At 46.5% G+C, this 20,791-nt stretch overlaps 7 protein-coding genes across 7 annotated transcripts; 3 read left to right on the plus strand and 4 right to left on the minus strand.

The window, feature by feature from the left end:
- Nucleotides 1-1,470: 1,470 nt before the first annotated feature.
- F5Y00DRAFT_226292 (uncharacterized protein) lies at nt 1,471-3,971 on the minus strand. Its single transcript, XM_048006315.1, has one exon. It carries the CDS (start codon nt 3,253-3,255, stop codon nt 2,011-2,013), a length of 1,245 nt encoding a protein of 414 aa, XP_047868815.1. The 5' UTR covers nt 3,256-3,971; the 3' UTR covers nt 1,471-2,010.
- A 1,162-nt stretch (nt 3,972-5,133) lies between these two features.
- Nucleotides 5,134-6,868, plus strand: F5Y00DRAFT_156002 (nucleoside hydrolase). The gene is made up of 4 exons (XM_048004619.1): nt 5,134-5,350; nt 5,410-5,682; nt 5,744-5,778; nt 5,833-6,868. The coding sequence occupies exons 1-4, from the start codon at nt 5,314-5,316 to the stop codon at nt 6,748-6,750; spliced, it is 1,263 nt and encodes a 420-aa protein (XP_047868816.1). The 5' UTR covers nt 5,134-5,313; the 3' UTR covers nt 6,751-6,868.
- A 32-nt stretch (nt 6,869-6,900) lies between these two features.
- F5Y00DRAFT_155975 (Sm-like ribonucleoprotein) lies at nt 6,901-7,567 on the minus strand. Its single transcript, XM_048004618.1, has 3 exons — nt 7,406-7,567; nt 7,239-7,315; nt 6,901-7,180 (listed from the first exon to the last, which is right to left on the minus strand). Exons 1-3 carry the CDS (start codon nt 7,431-7,433, stop codon nt 6,986-6,988), a joined length of 300 nt encoding a protein of 99 aa, XP_047868817.1. The 5' UTR covers nt 7,434-7,567; the 3' UTR covers nt 6,901-6,985.
- A 1,177-nt stretch (nt 7,568-8,744) lies between these two features.
- Nucleotides 8,745-9,726, plus strand: F5Y00DRAFT_156026 (uncharacterized protein). The gene has a single exon (XM_048004620.1). It carries the CDS (start codon nt 8,945-8,947, stop codon nt 9,581-9,583), a length of 639 nt encoding a protein of 212 aa, XP_047868818.1. The 5' UTR covers nt 8,745-8,944; the 3' UTR covers nt 9,584-9,726.
- A 1,080-nt stretch (nt 9,727-10,806) lies between these two features.
- F5Y00DRAFT_258145 (fungal-specific transcription factor domain-containing protein) lies at nt 10,807-13,647 on the minus strand (the record flags this gene model as incomplete). The annotated part of the gene is made up of 5 exons (XM_048010656.1): nt 10,807-10,956; nt 11,023-12,162; nt 12,233-12,292; nt 12,366-13,428; nt 13,526-13,647. 5 exons carry the CDS (start codon nt 13,645-13,647, stop codon nt 10,807-10,809), a joined length of 2,535 nt encoding a protein of 844 aa, XP_047868819.1.
- A 2,345-nt stretch (nt 13,648-15,992) lies between these two features.
- On the plus strand, nt 15,993-18,743 carry F5Y00DRAFT_226302 (putative multicopper oxidase). Its single transcript, XM_048006316.1, has 2 exons — nt 15,993-17,023; nt 17,118-18,743. The coding sequence occupies exons 1-2, from the start codon at nt 16,324-16,326 to the stop codon at nt 18,542-18,544; spliced, it is 2,127 nt and encodes a 708-aa protein (XP_047868820.1). The 5' UTR covers nt 15,993-16,323; the 3' UTR covers nt 18,545-18,743.
- A 455-nt stretch (nt 18,744-19,198) lies between these two features.
- F5Y00DRAFT_226304 (glutaredoxin) lies at nt 19,199-20,747 on the minus strand. Its single transcript, XM_048006317.1, has 2 exons — nt 19,732-20,747; nt 19,199-19,661 (listed from the first exon to the last, which is right to left on the minus strand). The coding sequence occupies exons 1-2, from the start codon at nt 20,413-20,415 to the stop codon at nt 19,581-19,583; spliced, it is 765 nt and encodes a 254-aa protein (XP_047868821.1). The 5' UTR covers nt 20,416-20,747; the 3' UTR covers nt 19,199-19,580.
- Between the last annotated feature and the right edge of the window lie 44 nt (nt 20,748-20,791).

The raw sequence follows: 20,791 nt of genomic DNA on the forward strand, positions 1-20,791 counted from the left end.
AGCCATAATCATGAATTACCAAATATGTGTTGATGCATTTGCCCATGGGATGCCGAGACATACGTACACACAAATTTATAGTTATACCAAACATGTTTCTTTTGACGCCACGTAGCAATAACTTAGTATGTTCGAATCACATAACTGAGTGGAATAGTTTGAGTATACTATGCTAAACACTATTTGTCTACATACAACGGCAGAGTATAACAACGTATGTATATCTAATAGACCTTATTGGTTACGACTTGACTATTTCCTTACATCGTGAGGGGAAAGTTGTCACACGTGAGTTATCAACCATCTTTTATTAACCCTTGAGCCTCTAATATGGTTACACCTTTTTGAATAACACATAATAGTTTTTCTTAGGTAAAGCCAAGAATATATATCTAGTAGTGAGACTGGTATCAGACGTACCGCTCCACCCTATGTCTACCTATACCCATAACAGAAACGAACTAATAAATATCTCTTTTATTATACAGAGAAAACTCCTCTGGAACTCTAACAGTTCACATAATATGCAATCCCTAAACAACTACCTATGTATGTACATCAGTTGTGTAACGAGCCTAATAAAGCCTAGAATGTATGACAAATACCGAAACACCTGTCTTGCCATGTAAGGCAGGAAACAAATAGCCGGGAGGGATACCACTCCGGAACAGTTGATATGATTCTACATGCAGATGTTGAGCACCCACGATGAGAAGAAGCCCTATTCGACGAGATTTCTTGGCAGGGTGCTTTACTTAATATGTTACCGTGACGTACATTCTCTATCACTTATGATAATGATGGGTTGATTGATGTCCCTACATAGGAGTGCTAAGACTATCATATCAGGTACCTAAAGGTCTGTTGAGTAAAACAAAAGTATGGATCTGATGGACTTATAACTTGGAGACCTAAGAAGTTAATTTGAGCAGATTCGAGTAAAGTACGTACATACCTTTGCTTCCCTTACACTCTAGTAGGTCAGGATATTGGTCCGGAATAAGGCATAAGAACAGCAAGTTATTTAGACAACCACCTATACGTGGCAGCAATTCCCCATAATTTCTACCTAAATGAAAGCATGAATATTGGCCTGGCATGCTCTACGACTTTGGGGATGGGGATTCAATTTGTTAAGATAATTAGGTAAAGCAAAGTGCCGGAAAAGACTGGGATTTTCTCTCCCAGAAGCTGACTTATGTTATATCCTGGACTTGGGTCTTCAATCCCCCCGGGGAACACGCCCTGGACTTGCATTGAATTTATTCATACCTAATCTATAAAAGTGGTCGATCAATAGGACAGACATAAACTACCTCACTAACATATATCTTGACATGGAATCAAGGTGATTCCCTCATGCTTTCTACTACGCACAATACAAGCTGCAAGTCACTCTCATTAACAAAGTATTTAGGAGAAGGTCAACAACTGCCGTTCGTCTTCACTCACATAACAACATGAGCACAGAGAAAAGGAAAGCATACGCATTCATTGAGCTATTTGAATCTATAGCTGCTGCAACTAAGAAATGATGACGCCTAGTATCCGTCCCCCTATAGTGGACTTGAAAACATTGGTACAGTCTCCGGCTAACGAGTTGCAGTCGTCAAGCAACGGATGACTCTGTACGTCTGTATAATAATGAGCTGCAATTATCAGGGAAAAAAAAATCATAAGTCACTAATACAAAGCAAGGACGACCAATTCTGCGTTTTCTCAGGGAAACGGCAAGAGGAACGTCCATCTTGCAATCCAAGTCCAAGCCTGTTTTTTCATAAGCGATATTCGATGTCCATGTGCATAATGGGATTCGATACGGTGTGATGTGTCGAGGAGAATACTGTACAACAACAATATTGACTGTGGGTGGGGAAGAAGATGTGGTGGTGGTGGTGGTGGTGGTGGTGGTGATGGTCGAGTCTATGCAATATTCACAGCAGACAAAAATGTATAAAGAAGTGAAGGTGGACGCCCCTGAGACACCCATGACGTGATATTCCTAACATATCATACGTCCCATTCTTTTTCTTCTTCATTATCATCTGTCTCCTCGGGAGTCAGGGCAGCAAAAGAAGAATTGCTGCTGGTCAGGATCGGCTTCTTGGTGCCATTGACCGGAACTGGAGCCTTGACAGTGGGGGTGCTTGTGGCACTACGGCCGTTGGTGGCCGGAGCAGAGGGGGCCGACACATCAGCGGAGGCATCCTTCTTCTTTCCCTTCTTCTTGGTCTTAACCTCATTCCACGAATTCTCTTGACGGAGTAGCTCCATCTGCTCTTCCTCCGAAGGCATGCCGGACAACCAGGGATCAGACTTCTTGGTAGTTCCGGCAGTGTTCACAGTACTCGGCTTTGTGGATTCAACCTTGGGTTGTTGCTCGAAAGTGTCAAGGGGTTGGACCGTGCTGTTGTTGGTGGGTTTTTCATTCCAGGCGTTTTGGGCACTGGCCATGAAGCTAGAGCCGTCCTTAGCAGGTCGTCCCTCGGCAATACGAGCAGTTCGTCTCTGTTGCTCGAGCTTAACCAGGCGCTCCTTTTCCTCTTCCTCACGGGCAGCCTTAGCAGCCTGAGCTTTCTTTCGGTGCTGACGTTGCTTCTTGGTCTCAACAACTTCGGGTGCCTTTTGTTTTCGCTCCTTAGGCTTCACGGAATCTACACCAGTAAGACGTAGGACGGAAGGGCCAGATGCAACAGGCTCTAGCATATCGGATACATCACGGCTGTCGACGGCTTTTACTACAGGAGAGGCTTGGGACGATAGATCGTCATCGGCATCATCTGCGTGTGAGGAAGGGACAGATGCCTTTCCACCTGATGCATCCTGAATCTCTTGAGCTTTGGACTGCTTGACAGACTTTTGCTTCTTATCGTCAGACTTCTTGGTGTTGAATTTGGTTCCTGCGTGGGCATTGGATAATTGACGAGCAAATTCACGGTCGGCTTTCTTGCTAGTAGCTTCGTCCTCGTCTCGATTGAAATTGACGTTAGGTGTAGTGGGTTCGTTCGATGTGGTCGTGGTCGTCGGAGCTTTTGGCTTGGGCTTGGGCTTCGCAACCTTTTCAACCTTCTTCTTGGTATCGCTTACTAGATCGGTATCGGGTTGTCTTCCCGATTGTTTGGTGAAGGAACCACGGCGAACGGTCCTCTGAGTCTTCTTTTGCTGGCTCCGGTACCAGATAGCTCCGCTGATCGCCAAAATGACCACCCATCCGCCAATAGTGGTGAGGGTCGAGTGGCTAGTGGAAATATCCATTGTGAACCGAAATTGTAGAGGATGCTCCTCTGTAAGATTCGCCGACTAGGTGGAAGTAACAGTGGAGGTAAAGGAGATTGATTGATGGCAGCACCAAGTGCCTCGATGCGAAGGTGTCTCAACGATGCTCAATTGTGCGTGGACGTGGACGTGCTTCGCAAGACACTAGTTGTATTGTACGTAGATCTCTGGGGAGCTAAACCAGTGACGGAAGGTAATGCGCCGATTATGTTGAGCAGTGCACTGTATATTTATAATACCAGTTAAGAAAGAGTGTGGAAGTAATGCAGCTGCGGATGAAGGATGAACATTGAACGATGCAAGCTCAGCTGAGCCAGAAACTGACGATTCAATGCCGACTTTATTAAATAACAAGGTATTTCTTTTCTTTTTTCTTGATGGAAGAAAACCTGTTATATAATACAAGTCGGTAAAATAAATGACAAAGTGAATGTGATTTGCACTGCACTGCACAGCACAGAGGTAGTCTGTTCAAGTTTCGTCAATGGGATGAATTGACTGACTGATGGCTGATGGCTGATGGGTTGATGTGGTGTAGGGGAATTTGGATTTGGGGATAAGCTGTCATTAACGGTTATTGACCAATCGGCGTAAAGTACAGGCTTGTACCTAAGGTAAGATATAGTACCTAGAGGTAAGGTATGAGCGCCGCGTACGTAGAAGTATGGAAAGTCTAGAAGCAGAAGGTTATCCCGCCAACCCGTGTAAAGGGGTCAAATGTTGAACAGCTGTCCAATACAAGTACACTAATGTACACTAAGTACAAGTGATAGTGGGTCTCTGCTTTAATGTACAACTGCCCGAGCTCTGCCTCTGTTTTCCGTATCGCCTTATCCCGTTACTGTATTAGCGTCTCATCAAATTGAATTGTACATGTAGGTAGAAAAAGCCCCTTAAAACGCCAAAATAGAATTGAATCTAGGCATTCCAGTCCCTTGGCCGTAAAGTTGCTAAGCCACCTTACGGCTAGCCCAATTCTACTTTTGTACATATGTATGTGCCTGAGCAATTGATAGATTCAATTGATACGCGGTGAAAATATGTGTAAATCATAAGAAACTTCGGTTGGTCAAAAACTCCCGTCTTGCAGCTGCTTCCCTTAAGTACCCTCCTTACTATGAAAAATGTGCCCAGCCTGCAGAAAACATGCAGGTCTAGATCTAATACCAAGATTTATATTTCTTCTTTGTTTAGGTATTTCCGTGAAGTGGCAAGTTCTGGATTTCATATCCAAAGCTGATGCCAACATTTGATTCAGCTGGACCTCATATAAGGCTGACAAGCTGGCAGAAAATTGTTCAGATATCAAGTCTTGCTTGAATATACGAATCAACCAATTATTGCCCCGGTCGACCTGGACTGGTTTCTTGAATCTGCATACATATCTTACGTGCTTAATACACGTGAATATTCAGAAATGATATACTGGGCTTTCAAAGGAGCTGAAACATGCATCGATTTGCAAAACAGTAACACTTGGGCGATGTGTAGGTAGTTTTATATATTTCTTTCTAGGCTAATTTAACTAGTAGATTTGCTACAAGCTGGTTGCTTGTAAAGTTTTAATGAAATTTATATCATCAAGTTTCCCTCCCGTTTTCCTTTAATCTTAAGCCAGGAAAGTATTTCTGTTTGAATATATTTAACGCAATCTATTTGTGAACATATTGCGAGCAACTTTAAATGGGCAACTTCAAGTACATACAAAGTATGCGGAAGTTGACGGGGTGTGTACGTGATCTCCGCTTTCCGGTAGACGGAGACTAGCGGGATCGTCCCCGCCGCAGGTCACCGACGGCAGGAAAACCCTGGGGTCACGTCGCACAGCAGACTTTAGGTATTAAGACATAATATGTACCTAACCTAACTTCCCATTCGTAGCCGCATCTTATCGATAATATCAGTCGTGACTTTCCTTCTTAAACCCGCCCGCCTACGTATCTGGTAAATATTTAATATTTTATCTACCCGAGTTTTGCTCTAGAATTATACCTAGAACTCTGCTTTAGGACTCTCTAAATTTTCGCCGTAGTAGTCATGGCCCCAAGAAAGATTATTATAGATACCGACCCAGGTAAGTAGCAGCAAAGAGAGAGGGAGAGAGATGAAACTTATATCTAAACTGTTTTATAGGCGCCGACGATGTCATAGCTATGCTTCTCGCCCTGGCTTCCCCGGCCGAGGAGCTAGAAGTACTGATGATTTCGGTGACTTACGGCAATGTGGCTCTAGAGAGTTGCCTGCGGAATGTAGTCGGCATGTTCCACGTTCTTGACCAGGAGATGGAGTGGCGCAAGTCTCAAGGGAAGCCTTTAGGCTATGAGGTTCTGCGAACTTACAAACCTATTGTTGCCGTCGGTCCTGAGCATGCCCTAGAAGATGAGATTTTACTGGCAGATAATTTTCGTAGGTTGAGAGAAGTTAGAGTTGCGCTAGCTGAAGATGCTGACGAGGTATTTTCCGGTAGATGGAGCTGACGGCTTGCATGGCGTTCACGAAGCTGTATGTCTTCAACGTAACTCGTGGGTGCGGGATTCAACTAATATATTCTAACAGCACCCTCACCTATCACCGGCTGATACTTGGAAATATCTTTTCAAGGACGGACTTGAGGGAGGTGCCGAGGATCCTTCATATTTAAAATATTTCACGCCGTCGAAAATACCAGCACATAAAGAGATCCTGCGGATCCTGAAGGAGGAGCCTGCTGACACGGTCTCGATATGCGTTCTAGGCCCATTGACTAACCTGGCTCTGGCTGCTTCGGAAGACCCCGAAACCTTTCTCAGGGTCAAGGAGGTGGCTGTTATGGGTGGGGCTGTAGAGTGCGTAGGCAACGTAACGCCGGTTGCTGAATTCAACACCTACGCCGATGCCGTTGCTGCCGCCCGAGTATTCGCTTTGACGTCACCCAACCCGGCTTCCACTATGCCACCCGTACCAAAGGACAAGTCAACTCTACCTCCCTACCCTGAAAAGCTTTCGCGGCCTCTGAACTTGAGTCTCTTCCCACTCGATATTACTACACCTCATCTCCTAAACCTAGGCTTCTTTCTAGAGCAGATCGAACCGCAGCTCGCCGGCAATAGCCCGTTAGCAGTATGGGTTAACACCTTCATGGCTGGCATATTTCGTCAAATCACTTCCATGATTGGTTCCGAAGTGGAACCGGGCCTATCGCTTCACGACCCTCTGACCATTTGGTATATGCTCACAGGATCTGATCCAGCATGGAAGGTAGCCAAGAACGCGCCAGAAGATATCCGCATCGAGACCTCGGGACAGTGGACTCACGGGATGCATGTTTCGGATCGTCGCGGTAGAGTACGACCTGACGGCGTCACGACTGTTGAGGTCCCCGGGGATGACGATGGCTGGCTCAGCTTGGTGAGGGGCAATAGAATAAACAGATACGTTAGCAGTCCGGGCGAAATGGTATTTGCGCCATTCCTAATGGAGCGTCTGTTTGGGTGAAAAGAATAGTAATTAAGGAAGACAACGAGTTGATCACATATATCTGACACGACGAGGACGGTAGATGTCAGCAGGACGTATATGTGGGTATCATTAGACAAGAGCGTACCCTATAGTAAAGCTTCCAGATTCCTCTCATGTAAATGCAATTATTATTTTCTCCCCAACGCCAGAAGTGCAATCTTAAGGTATCAAGAGCATGTGTTTCAGGGCATGATCCGCCGCCGCCGCCCCCCTATATGTGTTTAATACCACCAATTGCCGAACCCTTTACCTGTTGCCAGTTGATGCTATCGTCAAGAGACTCGTCTACCAATCCAACCACGCAGACATTGTCTCCCCGGACAAGGTAAAGGCCCAAGGGGACTTCGGTAGACGGTTCCGTATCGTCGGGTGTTCGGATGACGCGCTCGACGGTTTGACCAAGGACCTGGATACGTGGGATTAGCGGCAGATTCGAATCTAAAAATACAATGCTCCGCCCTTACCAAGTTGGTCATCTGGTCACAGCTCAATAGATTCCCCACCAAGGTTCGAGAGTCGGCTGTAATTATCAGGACCTTCTCTACGCAACTGTTAGATTCCTCGCGTTGTAAGCTTTGCTCGAGCTTCGAGACCAACACGGTCAAAGGGTACCTAATATAGCTTAACTTACTGTTGATATAATTATTCAAGTTGGACATCTTGAAGGCGCTGCCGGTGGGGTTGAAGGCAATCTTACTGGCGATAAGACCACGAGGTTAAGTTAATCAGGTAGTTTAGGAAGTATCTATGCACTGTAGGGATTGCGGGGTGTCTAGAATAAAGTATTGACGATCTGAAAATGCGTAACTTTAGACTTGATGCACTATCCGTCAGGCAGCTTCAACTTTCAAGCCGTACCTCGAGTTTGGAGCTCTCCACCATTTAGATCCATCCGATAGAAAAAGCTCAAGCCACTAAGCCACAGATCTATAAGTACCTAAAAAGATTTTGTGGCTTGTGCGTACCTATCTTTCGGCTCTCCATATCGAGGCCGATCTGGCCGATACAACCGACGAGGCCTAGTTAGGTTAGGTAAAGATGCAAGGACCCATGTACCGTAGCTATACTTACCTAGGTACACAAAAAAAATAGACTAATTATTATTTCGACCTCACAGACGGCCGAGATCCGTGTAAGTGGCTTAAATTAACCCCTTTGAACCCTTTGGGTACCCAAGTATTTGGTGAACTTCCTCATAAGGAAATTTGCTTGTTTTACAGCCCTTAATTTTCTCCCCAAAAAATCCCCCCCAATAAATACGAAGGCAAATGCTAAGCTCCCAAAGGAATCTCGTTGATGGGCTTAAAGGACTGCAGCTTAGAAAGACTGTGCCTCGCCTCTGTTCTAGAACAACGAAAAACCTACGAGTTCCTTTTACATCATAGCTGTGGCCAGTTCCAACGATCCTTATGGCCCAATCAATCAGAGGCGTTTGGTTTGAAACATCACAACCATAGCCGGGATCATTTGTTTTAACTTAAGGCCTCCCAGACCCTTTAGTCACGATGATTGGCTATCACTATTACCCCCTAGCTCACCCCTGCCGTCCTTGTACATCACCACCATTCTCGTACTAGCAAGATATGGGAAGGCAGGAAGGTTCCAAGCACTTTATTCACTATGATCATTCACGGACTCAGGGGCTTCGGGTGGCACCTGCTAGATTGTCGCTCTTCAGCCTGGCCAGTTACATCAGTTACATGTCAGGAGGATCGGCTATTTACAGTAGGTATCTAAGAGATCTCTTTGTCTTATACCCGGACATCTGATATATATCCTACGCTGATCCCGCCCTTATATGTAAGTCCCTCTTCTTTTAATTCACCACCCAACCAAGTCTTGTTCGTGTCTGGCAACATTTCACTCTTTTTTTACTTTTTTCGTATAACGGGTAGTATCCCTTTACTTTCTAAACAATCACTTTCTTTAAACAAAAACGACCCCCAGCGGTTCCATTCTTTCGTTCTATTTTCGTTGCCAAACCACACAAAGTCACCATCTTCAGGCCGAGCCACAGAGACGAAGATACGTGGACCAACACGAACAATCGATCCAGTTTCTCTATAAAACCGAGCATTGTTCTTTTTCACGGGTTGAAAAAGACGTCGATCAATTACCGTTTTTGCAACTCTAAGATAAAAACTTCATATCAACACCAACCACCATCATCATGAAGGTTCAAGTCGCTTCCGCCGCCGGTCTCCTCTTGGCTGGCCAGGCTCTTGCCGCTCCCCGTGTCATCCACGAAACCCGTGATGTGAAGACCGCGGCGGCCATCATCGCCGAGGTCGCACCCAGCACCGTAGACTGTGCTGCCGGGGGCGAGTGCGTCAAGTCCGACGTCATTGGTCCTCTAATGGTGCAAGCTATGCAGCAGTACGGCATCTACAACCCGGCTCAGATGGCCGGTATCATCGCGCTCACGGCATTCGAGTCCGTCGAGTACACTTTCAAGCACAACGTCTCTCCCGGCCGTCCCGGCCAGGGTACCTCGAACATGCAGATGTTCAACTTCAACCTCAAGTACGCGCAATCCATTCCGGAGCTCGCGGACCAGGTTGCCGGCGTCAGCGAGGACGCCCCCGACGACAAGAAGAACGAGGTCCTCGCGCTCGTCAACGACAACAAGTACAACTTCGGCAGCGGCCCTTGGTACTTCAGCACCCAGTGCGCCTCCGATGTCCAGGAAGCCCTCAAGGCGGGCGACGACGCCGGCTTCGCGGCCTACATGGGCTGCGTCGGTGTCACCATCGACGCCAAGCGACAGAGCTACTGGGACGCCGCCAGGAAGGCTTTCGGCCTCATGTAAGCGTGCCATCAGCCGCTTACTTGACACTATGCCATGCAGGAATGATGTATGAGGCATTGAAGTTGTCAGATCATACGGGCGTTTTGGGCATTGCTTTCTTGCATCATCATAGCATCTAGTGGGGGGAAATAGCGACGTTGCTCTTTTAAGTTCGATCTTATTCTATTCTCATGTATATCAATATTTTATAACACTTCATCTGAAAATTCTGTGGTCTGACAATATCCATTGGTCTTTCATGAGTTTCTAATGTGATATGATTTGAATCTGACGTAAATATGTCTTATGTCTTGGAAGCTTGTAATCGTCATTCAGTATCGACACACTCTGTTGATGCTGTATAGGCTAAATGATCTTCACTATTGTTCCTCTATCTTAGGCTGAGGCTATAAAGCGATACGTTAGTAAACGTCGCCTAGGCACACTTGCAGAATCCCTTACTTACACGTTGAAAGCCATTGAAGTCGTGTAACGAGATATGCATATAATCCGAAAAATGGGCACATTTACTTGAGAGGCTGCATTCTATTTATAAATACACAGGCGTGCGTTAGCCACTTGACGTATGTAGTAACTCGTTGTGCGCATGAGAGGCGTAGAACTTTATCTGAATCTACTTTCCTTTCCTGTCTTTATTTTATTTAATAACCCCTGAACGCTAGGAAAGATAGGTCGGCTTCCGATGAGGCTGCTTCAGGTGAAAGTATGCCGGATAATTTCTCAACTAATGTAGCACGAAAAGACGGGAGATCAGAGGTTAAATATAACTTGAGCGTCATCAGTAGCAGTCTATTACTTCGAGGCTTGGACGGTTATACGACATGTATATAAAATAGCTCTGGGTTTTGGAGCCCTTCAGTCTTGCAACTAAAAGCTACGCAAGAAACGCCACCAAATGTCTCTTTCACTAGCAGAGATGATTTACGAGTGGCGTCAGCCATAAACGATAGCCAAGTTTATTTTGGGCACTAATTTGCGCCCGGAGGAGAGTTTTGTAATTGGCCTACGTACCATGGGCATGGTCAAAAAGAGTTATACGTACATATTACGTCCTCCCTCCAACCGCAATTTTCCTTTTTTGTAACACCTAGAATAGACGAGAGTGCCACACTTTAAGTACCTATACCGATATGCAAAGGCTCCTTACCGGGTATCTGACGTTCATACCGACCCATCACAGCCGAGCGCCATCTTCAATATTCACAAAATCAAAGCCGGGAAGGTTATGTGCTAGGCGTGTCCGGATTCAAGAAGGCGAAAGAACCATCAGAAGATCCTTGCTGGGATTGCTGTTCGGGGTTACCCGCGAAGAATTGGAAGGATGTCTGATCCGGACCCCAAGTTGCTGTCTGCGCGTAATTCTCAAATGCATCCTGTGAAGTCATGGTCAGCCTGATCTATACCTACCACCCGAGGGTGAATCGAGTGTGGAAACATACCCAGTCGAAATTATGATCGATAGCCATATTGCCCCCTCCGCCTAGAGTTGTGAACATGGAGAACGGTGACGCGGCATTGTTGATTGTACCAAGATTGTCAGGTTGGAATTCAGGTGTAAGTCCCGTTCTAGCCCCGATACCTCCCACGCCTCCCAAATTAAGGTCTATATTCGGGTAAGTTCCGGGTAACTGGATGGTTGACGTCGAGCCCTCTGAGAGCATACCAAGACTCACGGCCGCGGAATGCTCAGGTAGCATTTCAACACCAAAAGTGAAGGGGTTTTCAGGTTGCGCCGTTGGTCCTCCCGCTCCAGCTCCAGCAGCAGCACCAGCCCCAGCCGGCGCTGAAGGAGGGTTCTTGAGTTTTCCTAGCATGATCTCGAGGATATTTGCAGCCTTGTATGCCTCAACCGATTCGTGGGATAGTGACTTCCAGATTTCTGCAACCGCTTCCAGAGAGCTCATCATCTTCTGCCGTTGCTCCGGCGTCCAAAAGTAAATTGCCTGCGAATCCTGCCGCTTACCAGACGTGGCAGCAATATGATCATGGTGAAGATCAAGGATGACCATCATTGTTGGAAGCAATGTATCCTTAGCGGTAGCCGATACATACCATTTCATAGAACGAAGTCGGCCATTTGGTTGACATTCACGGTGTATCCTTCTCAGATGCCCTAGAATTTCCAGTGAAGCCTCAATTGCACTACGACGAGAATGCGCATATCGCGGATTCTGCCTCGCGCGCAACATGTGCTTCCTGTGCAACATGCACATGATCTTCTGGTATAGGATGTCCAAATTGAATCTCGCAATGATAAGCGTTACAGGGTCGTGCGATCCATCGAGGGGGCGAATCTTTAGATGCGGTGGAAACTCATCCAATATTTCGCGAAGTTTCTTGTCGTGTTGTAAGATATCATCATAGCTCACAGGCTTGCCTACTCGCGAGACTGAATGGAGAACATTTCCTAATTCAATACACAATTTAGTTTTGCTTATCATATAAGCGATCGGGCTCGGCTCCACCATCGGCCTGGAAGGAGGAAGGGTTTTGCTATTGGGTCCGAATTCTTCATCAAAGATGTTATGCGGAAGCTTCGTATCGGTGTCATGTTTGTGGATGCTTGCCGGTAAAGAAATCTTTGAAAATATTAATGCCATGGACTGGTAAAATAGTAGCTGGTATGTAAAGGTAGGTTAGGTAACTTACTTGGTACGAGAATATAATATCAGACATGCGTATCAAAGCCCATGTTCGCCGTCTCATTTCCTGCAACGATAGTATCAGCGATACACTGTTCTACCAAATGAAATTTCGAACTCAGGAGATATTCTATCCTTACCCCTTGGAATGGCGTAACTGACGGAAACCAGTCTGCGTCTCGGTGATAGCCCATTCGAAAAGCCAATTTTGCAATGATACCTGTTATGATCCATAATGAAAAATCTGCGTCCCATCGTGAAGAGTATTCCCCAAATAAGTAAAGAATCAGCGTTTCCACTGTATACTCTACCGGCTTGGTATAATCCGCGACCACCAAGCATTGTACCGTTCGTAATCGATATTCTGCTGCGAGCTCTAGAGACCTACCTTTCCATTCCGGGGGCTCGTCTCCAACCTTATGATAACTGAGCATCGCAAGGCATAGCATGGAATAGAGTAAACCTATCCATGTGATAGTCGACTTAGATGGATCTTGCCAATGCGCCCGCAGTTGTGCTTGAAAAGTAGGCGCGTGAACTATACTAGCAGCAGTATCCAACGAGTTAAAATACCTCGATATTAACGTCATTATGGCCGTCCTCGAGGGTAGTTCCGCTCTCAGTTCGACTTCCACGGCCGGCGGAGCAGAAAGTAAAAAGATTGGGGAGTCTCTAGCAGTTACAGGCTTCGAAGACATAACTCTCTGATAACTGTTTTCAAGTTCTTTCTTGTGAGAGGCAAAGAAATTCTTCACTTCGGCAATATCGAGCAGGAGTAGATGCCAGTGATCTTGCCCAATGTACATGGACTTCCCTTTATCTGCGTCGACTTTAAGCATACCTAAGGACGTAGATAGCCCGTCATCCACGTCACTGCCAGGACCATCGCCATCGGCCTCGTCGTCCCTCATAGCCCCTTCATCGTCTTGATCAAGATTGGGAGAAGAGTTATCAGACGTAGAATGGGCCGGGGGTACGGTACCGGAAGAGTTGGAGACTTCGATATTCGCACCGCCATGCATCAGACTTAGAACTAAACCTTCTAGACGGTCAATACGGTTCTGCATATCATCAGGAGTTGCGGAAGCTCCAGCACTACTTTGATTTTTCCTCCGACTCGTTGGGGTAGCATAGACGCAGGACTGTGTGTCACCACGCTTGATGCAGTTCTCACAATTCGGAGTTCCCCTATTGCATTTCAACCTGTTGAGCAGGTCAGCGGTGCTGTCTTATATAGGAAAACTGCGAAGTGTTGGATTAGGAAATTAGGCTAGCATTTTCAAGGAACAGGATCACTCACTTCCTCGTCCGGCACGGATAGCAGCTAAGCGGCACCCTGTTTCGACGACGAACCACCCTGAAATGCTCCTCGGGCGAATGGCCCGAGGATGATGTCGTAGCGGACGGAGGTGTGGGGGTCATTTTTGGAATAATTCAAATACTGTAGGCAAATAGAAGCTCTTTTCGGGGTGCTCGCTCTTGCGTTCAAGATGTATGCCGGACTTAGGAAATTCGAATGCTATAAGGGAGGCCCAGCCTATTCTTCAATCTACGTAAGCTGCCCTCTAGGATGGCGGCTTAGAGCATCAGAGATCGAGAGATAGGAGGCCAATGAGTAAGCGTCGAGGGCTACTGGGAGATGGTAGGCTGACGTTAAGGATCTCAATAACTCGGAGATAGAGAGCCTCTTGCAGAAAGTTCAGGGGTATAACGATGATAGTGCTGTCGAGAATATTGCGGTATCCGCTAGATCACGGCTTCCACCGGTGATAATAGCCAATTAAACACAGAAACTCTTTATGTAGACCTGGAAATGCGAGGATCACGACTGGGTGATCTCGCTAACGTAAACCTTGTGGTCTGGTCTAAACCAAGGTAATCGGTCTGCTCGAAGTGGAGTAGTGAGGGGCCGAAGTAGATCTGATGCAGTCGATATCCCAATGCGATAGAGATATTGAAGCGGAGCGAACCGCCGGCGAAGTATCTTAGAGTATTACAAATAGCACAGCCCTTCTGATAAATATAAGCCAGTTGGTTAAGCGGTAGACCTCAACTAGATACGACCAGATCTAGTTATTCTGTATATTCGCTCGAATCGGCCAAATCTTAGGTTCAATATTCCAACTAGAAAAAGTACGGCTGGGACTACGGTCGCGTTCTTCCCGTAAGGCGCAGGTCAGGCTGGATCGGGTAAAGCGGTCACGGCGTGCAAACGATTCGGGAATTGGATAGGTATGTGATAATGCTCTATTTTCCTGGTAAGCAGACATGCTACTACTCGCAGTTGATTTATCGGCGATATACAAGAGTTTATGGGTCGACATACAGGAATAGAAGAATTTCGCCACCGCTAGTTTGTATGTAGTTACATTTGGTAATTTATAATATTGCTGCAAATAAGAGAGCACAACCGCTGCATATAATACGGCGGTTTGCACATGGAGTGGCGAAGTATTATCTGCCTTGGTCTGTAATGCTTTTCCTGTCTCTTCTCTACTAAAAACAATATCGAAAGGGGCACGGTATAAGGATAGGGTTGGGGAATAGGAAAGGTGAGAGAGAGAGAGAGAAAGAAGGAGAGAGGTTGTTGTTTAGGTGTTGGTGAGATGGGATGGGATGGTGAGGGTTGCGATGGTAAAGTGGTTTATGGAGGAGGCGCGGGACGAATTACGCTTGAAACTAAACTGAAAATGGATAGTGGGGGAAAGGAAAGAAATGTTATGCCCGTCTAACGAAGCCGGCGGAAAGCTCCTAACCAATCATGATTTGAGTTGACCTGAGATGCTACATTAGGTACCTAGGATTAGTGTAAGAGGTACGGATGCAAGAGGACCTCAACCCTGTCTCATTGATGCAAGGCTACAACTCTAAATTTCTGAATTTTGATAGTGAGTCATCCTCTCGCCAAGTTGTCAGCAGATAATTAGGCGCTTGGCCAGATTGGGTACCGTTGTACGTATGTTCTTGGGCTGCCTATTCTCTATGTATTTCTCCATACGCAAAGACTAATCGCCAAGCTTAACAATTCTTGGGAGATATGTAGTATAGCATACCTAGACCTACCAAGGTAGCATTATTCTTACTATTGTTATCTTTACATCATATATAAATTCGTTCAATTGTATTCGTACCATTATGCAACTGTATATAAATGGATGTTAAACCTTTAACAAGCTAACTCAAGTAGCTTGTAGACTTAAGGTTCCTAATATACTACTGGTCAGCTTCAACTCTAATAACTCTTGGAACCGGCAACTAAAGACATGTAATATACCTATATTATGTAAGCAGCATAGACTAAACTACCCCTTAGTTATAAAGCATTGACTACCTACCTACCTAGCTTCTAGCTGTTTTTAAAAATAGTTCCTTGACAATCAACCTCAACACTATATAAGTATTACTAGTTGCAATTTCAAGGAGTATAACTCATGTTGTCTCCACAAAGCATATATCGCGGGTTCGCAATTGGCAACGCAGTCCGCTCTCTGAGGCGGGTGAGAATGAAAGCCAAAACGTCATCTTAACTCGTCCACAACATCTACTAACTACAAACTACTAATACATCTAATCAGCGCCCCGAAGAGACGGTACCTTCGGCGATTAGCGTGCCGGCCCGATGCATCTGCCGCGGCGAGAACTAATAAGCGTACGTGATGAGGTTACATTTGCATGTGTCGGGATCCAATCATATCGCCGTACTCAGCACATGGGATCTTCAGCCTAGCTTTTCTAAAGATAGCACTCGCTCTCGCCTTGTCACACAACAAACACTACAAGATAGTAATGATGAAAGTCGTTCGTTAAACTCATAGCTTGATTATACATATGAATCGTCTTGCCACTCATGCCGATGAGTTTTTAAGTTCTAGATCGACTTCTTGTCGAGTTGGACCAATTGTCTTATCGCCGTCGGTTGTTTTCATGTCGAGTCGCTTTTTTGTCAGCTGAGTTACGAATCGTCGAGGTCCAAAGCCGCAAGAATAATTCGGCGATAGTTCACGATGCTACTCGAGTAAAGAGACCAACAAGTAGCTCAAGCCTTTAAAAGTTGAAGCTGTTCTCGAAAATTTCTTTTTTTTCGATGTTACGGTAGAAATGGCCATCCACCGCATCTTACATGCCCTATCGCCGACGGGCATGCATCACGATGAGGCAAGAAATCGGCTTTCTAGCATCGAAGAAGGCAAAGAAGACGATGTTGCTTACTATGGGGAAGAAGAAATAGAAGAACAAGACCGCCTACTCACATCTAGTCATGATAACGTCGATGTGACAGCAGAAGCAAAATCAGTCACCCAACGCCAATCACTATGGCCGGTTGCCGCCTTCGCTCTCGCCTGTGTCGGTACCATTTTCTCTTTGGCGTGGGTAGCTCTATCGCTAGATCTCCACCGACAACCAGGACCGTCTCCTCTAGAGATAGCACATACCATTCCTCTTCGCCGTCCAGACAAGGACTATATATTGAATCCCGACTGGGATTTCGAAGCCCCGAACCAAGTGCGAAAGTACGGCTGGCTTATCATCGACAAGGATGGAGAACCGGACGGAATCTTGAAGCGAATGATGACCATAGAAGGCCAATTTCCTGGACCACTGATAGAAGTTAATGAAGGCGATATTATTGAGGTCAATGTCCATAATCATGCTTCTAATGCCACTGCTATCCACTGGCACGGCATTTTTCAGAACGGTACGAACTGGATGGACGGAGCTGTAGGCGTTACTCAATGCCCCATTGCTCCTGGAACTTCATATCTTTATAGGTTCAATGTTACTGGCCAAGCTGGTACTTGTAGGTATTCTCTCCACTAGCGAACCCGAGACCTCGTGAGTCTCTTCGCGTAGTAGGTGTTATATTCCGAGCACGGTACTGACTCCCCATGCAGATTTTTATCATGGTCATCAAGGCGTTCAGGCCTTGAATGGACTCGTAGGACCCCTCGTGATCCATGGCCGAGACGAAGCGACGCATAAACCCGTCCCATATTCGTCAGACCGCGTGGTCTTACTCCAAGACTGGTACTACGATTCAGACAGCGGGCTAATGCGAGACGTGTTATCTCCGGGCGTTGAGGATGCGCCGATACCTAATACAGCTTTGATTAACGGTGTGAACCAAGCTGACTGCTCGGACCATCCCAACAGACGGTGTTCAGAACTGGAGAGGTCTCTCCCCAACTTGGATCTGGTCCCTGGCGAGGGCCATAGGCTACGATTCTTGAACGTTGGTGGGTTTGCCTGGTTCCAGATTGCAGTAGACGAGCATGATTCTCTGCCAATTATCGAAGTGGATGGTACCAACGTTAAGCCTACACCCGAATCTTCGCTAGTAATTGCCCCAGGACAACGGTATAGCACAGTCTTAACGGCAGATCAAACCGGGGACGGGGCTTTCTGGCTTCGTGCTAGGATGATAAGATCTTGCTTTGCAAGCCAAACACTTCCAGAAAACGGCATTGATGAGGCGAAAGCCATTATACGCTATCATACTAATACAGGAAGGGATGGTAGCCACGAACACCCTCCCCTGCCAACCACTACTTCCAGCCTCCAATACCTCCCAACATGTAAAGACATGAGTTCCACGACCTCATTTTCTCCTTCACCAGCACAGCCAGCCCCTATACATGCCGACCATTCATGGTATCTACGCGTCAATCTCGCCATTGGCGACTGGCGGTTACAACGAGGCATTATGAACTCGTCCTCCTTCCGACCGGATCCTACATCGCCGACCTTACACCGGGTCCTCGACGGTCTCGCCCAGAACAACGAATCCTTCGTCCAAGACGGCGTTCTCGACACGGCATTCGACCCCGCCTCCGAGCTCATCATCTCTCACAACGGCGCTGCCGACACCGTCGACATCATCCTGCAGAACATGGACGAGAATAGCCATCCTTTCCACCTCCACGGTTACCAGATGTGGGTTCTCGGTGCCGGACACGGCTACTTCCCCGGCTACGAAGCCCTCGGGCTGAACCCCGAGGGAAAGGGGCTGCTCGACGCTACGAACTCGACCGTCGTCGACAACCCTTTAAAACGAGACACGGTGACGGCCGAGGGCTTCGGATGGGTGCTCCTGCGGTTCGTGGCGGATAATCCCGGCGTCTGGCTTTTCCATTGCCACGTGCTCTGGCACTCGGAAGCCGGCATGGCGATGCAGTTCCTCTCCCGCGCAGATGTAATGAGGGAATGGGAACTGCCCAAGGACGCGAAGCGATTGTGCTCGCTTCCTGAGGTGGAATTGATGAAAGGGGCCCCGCCTAAGGACGAGGTATTCTTCGGCTTCAACAATGAGGATGAAGAATGAGAGAGGTGTGTTGTTTGTAGTACCGATACCTATATGAGACCATAGGCGGTATACAGAGTCGCGCTAGATAGATACCCCGTACATATGTATGCTACATATTCCGTTGTACATTAGTTACTAGCATCGTTTTGAAGTATATAGCGAAATCATCTTATGGGAGAGTTGTAGTGAAGCATATCTAATGTATACCTCTTAAGAAGTATTTAGATCCCATTAAAGTGTCTCTACAACGCGATACGAGAAAACATCGCAGGGAAAGAAGAGCTTTCTCTACAAATAATTCATCATTGCCTTTGCCAATATGCTTCTGTTTGACATTCAATCGACTAGAAGATCGATATTGTGACTGTCACCCCCTATTTTGTCAAGACAACCACCCATGCTCTCCTTGTTTAACGACGAAATATAGGGTGTATTCAGGAACAAATAATATGTGCCATGGAGCTAAAATGAGATCATGTCTTGATAGGTTAACCTTAAATAACTATAGCTTTCTAAAGCTGCTGGTTTAAATTGCCGCGTATTATAGTCGCGTAGATATATCATCGGTTATCTTGGTAGGTATAATATTGGGAAGTTGGACGCAAACGTAGAGGCAAATCATAAAAGACGGTTTCATTTCATGATATTAATACTATATTCAATCACTTATAATTTCGAGATAACTGATAAATATGATTACTGGCTTAATTCATTCGTATTATGGTATGTAGGTCGAGGCACTAGCTATGGTCCCTTGTACGATCATTCGTCATAGCATTGGCATAAGCATATCGACCTCATTAACCCCCTTGCTCCACATGGAAGAGAAACAATGGAACATATCGCATAAGATAGACGTCGAAGCAACTAAAAGAAGCTTTCAGATCCCAAAATCCACCCGGGTACACACCTGGAGACGTAGGTTCCCAACCCACTTCGATATCTGTGTCGGATAGAATCTGTCGTAATCATTCATGGCATGCAATGTTCGGCATACACTTAGATCATAGGTAGTAAGTAGCTACGTAGTCCCTCCATCATCTCAATGTGGGATTCAAGCAGCAGCAGCACCATATCCTTTAGGAACGCTGAATTTCTTGAAGAAATCGGGCTCCTTCTCCAATTCCTCTTTGACCTGCGTTGAAACGACGTATTAGCTAGAATTCCCTTCAGGGGAATACAGTAGAGTTAAAGGAAGAACTCACAATATCTAGACCACCGACCAGCTCGCCCGAAACCCACAGCTGCGGGTATGTCGGCCAGTCCGCAAATTTCTTAAGACCTTGCCGAACATCGTCGTCTGCGAGGATGTTGAAGAACCCGTACTTAACGCTGCGCTCTCGGAGAATGTTAACAAGCTGACGCGAAAATCCACATTTCGGCTCGCTAGGCGTGCCCTTCATGAACAGCATGACAGGCGCCGCGTTGACCAGACCTGTTAATCGTTTGTTAAGCTCCTCCTCAGGGTTCAGCACGTCCCCGCCATTATTTAAGGAGTCCTCCCCTGTGGTATCTGGTTTGTTACCGTTGGTCGCGTCGGGCTTTAGTGGAGCGTGCGTCTCGATGACCTTCCGTAGCGCCGCAGCGTTAGAACCGCTGACGGCATCGAGGACCTGGTCGTTTTGTTGTAGGACGACGTAGGGCACGGCGACGACATCGTAGATCTCGGATACGTCACTGAGCTCCTCGGCATTGATAGAAACCCAGCTCGTGGGGGGCGCACCATTCGCAGAGTAGTCGTTCGCGAGCGTCTCGATAACCTTGGCCATTTGTGCGCATGGTGCGGCCCAGGGGGCATGGAAGAAGATGATGAGGAGGGTTGATTTGGGAAGCGATCCAACGAAGGTTTCCCACTCGTTCTGGGAAGTAATCTCCTTCACCAACCCCATCTTGTCGTTCGCGATGAATTGTTTTCTATGTGAAGTTGTAGTGATTGAACTTTCGTGTCGTGTTTATATGTAGACCTGGCCTTGTATAGTTACAAACAAAACAAGAAGCAGGCGCAAATGGGTACGTATTGATCTAGTAGTTGGCTGTTTTGATGGTGTATTTGGGAATATTTGGGGAACTTAGTTCGCCCCTCCGATCAATGCGCCGGTTAGGAAGTTTAAAGGTTGAAGGTGGGTTAAATGTTAAATGTCCAATGGAGGGGCAGTTGATTACCTTTTCACTTAAGGGATCCTTATCTGTTAGCGCCTTCGAAGTCTCCGGAAACTATTGCGTCATTTTGGGTGATTCCTACCTACCTATATATGGAATATTTCA

Source organism: Daldinia vernicosa (genome assembly GCF_022497035.1).
Source record: "Daldinia vernicosa strain CBS 139.73 unplaced genomic scaffold F5Y00scaffold_5, whole genome shotgun sequence".
NCBI lineage: Eukaryota > Fungi > Ascomycota > Sordariomycetes > Xylariales > Hypoxylaceae > Daldinia > Daldinia vernicosa.

Coding starts and splice junctions, on each gene's coding strand:
- F5Y00DRAFT_226292 (XM_048006315.1), bottom strand. CDS start 3,255: ATGGATATTTCCACTAGCCACTCGACCCTCACCACTATTGGCGGATGG.
- F5Y00DRAFT_156002 (XM_048004619.1), top strand. CDS start 5,314: ATGGCCCCAAGAAAGATTATTATAGATACCGACCCAG. Junction 5,351..5,409: donor TATTATAGATACCGACCCAG/GTAAGTAGCAGC, acceptor ACTGTTTTATAG/GCGCCGACGATGTCATAGCT. Junction 5,683..5,743: donor TTTACTGGCAGATAATTTTC/GTAGGTTGAGAG, acceptor ATTTTCCGGTAG/ATGGAGCTGACGGCTTGCAT.
- F5Y00DRAFT_155975 (XM_048004618.1), bottom strand. CDS start 7,433: ATGTCCAACTTGAATAATTATATCAACA. Junction 7,316..7,405: donor CTTGAATAATTATATCAACA/GTAAGTTAAGCT, acceptor ACAGTTGCGTAG/AGAAGGTCCTGATAATTACA. Junction 7,181..7,238: donor GTGACCAGATGACCAACTTG/GTAAGGGCGGAG, acceptor CCACGTATCCAG/GTCCTTGGTCAAACCGTCGA.
- F5Y00DRAFT_156026 (XM_048004620.1), top strand. CDS start 8,945: ATGAAGGTTCAAGTCGCTTCCGCCGCCGGTCTCCTCTTGGCTGGCCAG.
- F5Y00DRAFT_226302 (XM_048006316.1), top strand. CDS start 16,324: ATGGCCATCCACCGCATCTTACATGCCCTATCGCCGACGGGCATGCAT. Junction 17,024..17,117: donor TACTGGCCAAGCTGGTACTT/GTAGGTATTCTC, acceptor CTCCCCATGCAG/ATTTTTATCATGGTCATCAA.
- F5Y00DRAFT_226304 (XM_048006317.1), bottom strand. CDS start 20,415: ATGGGGTTGGTGAAGGAGATTACTTCCCAGAACGAGTGGGAAACCTTC. Junction 19,662..19,731: donor TGGTCGGTGGTCTAGATATT/GTGAGTTCTTCC, acceptor GTTTCAACGCAG/GTCAAAGAGGAATTGGAGAA.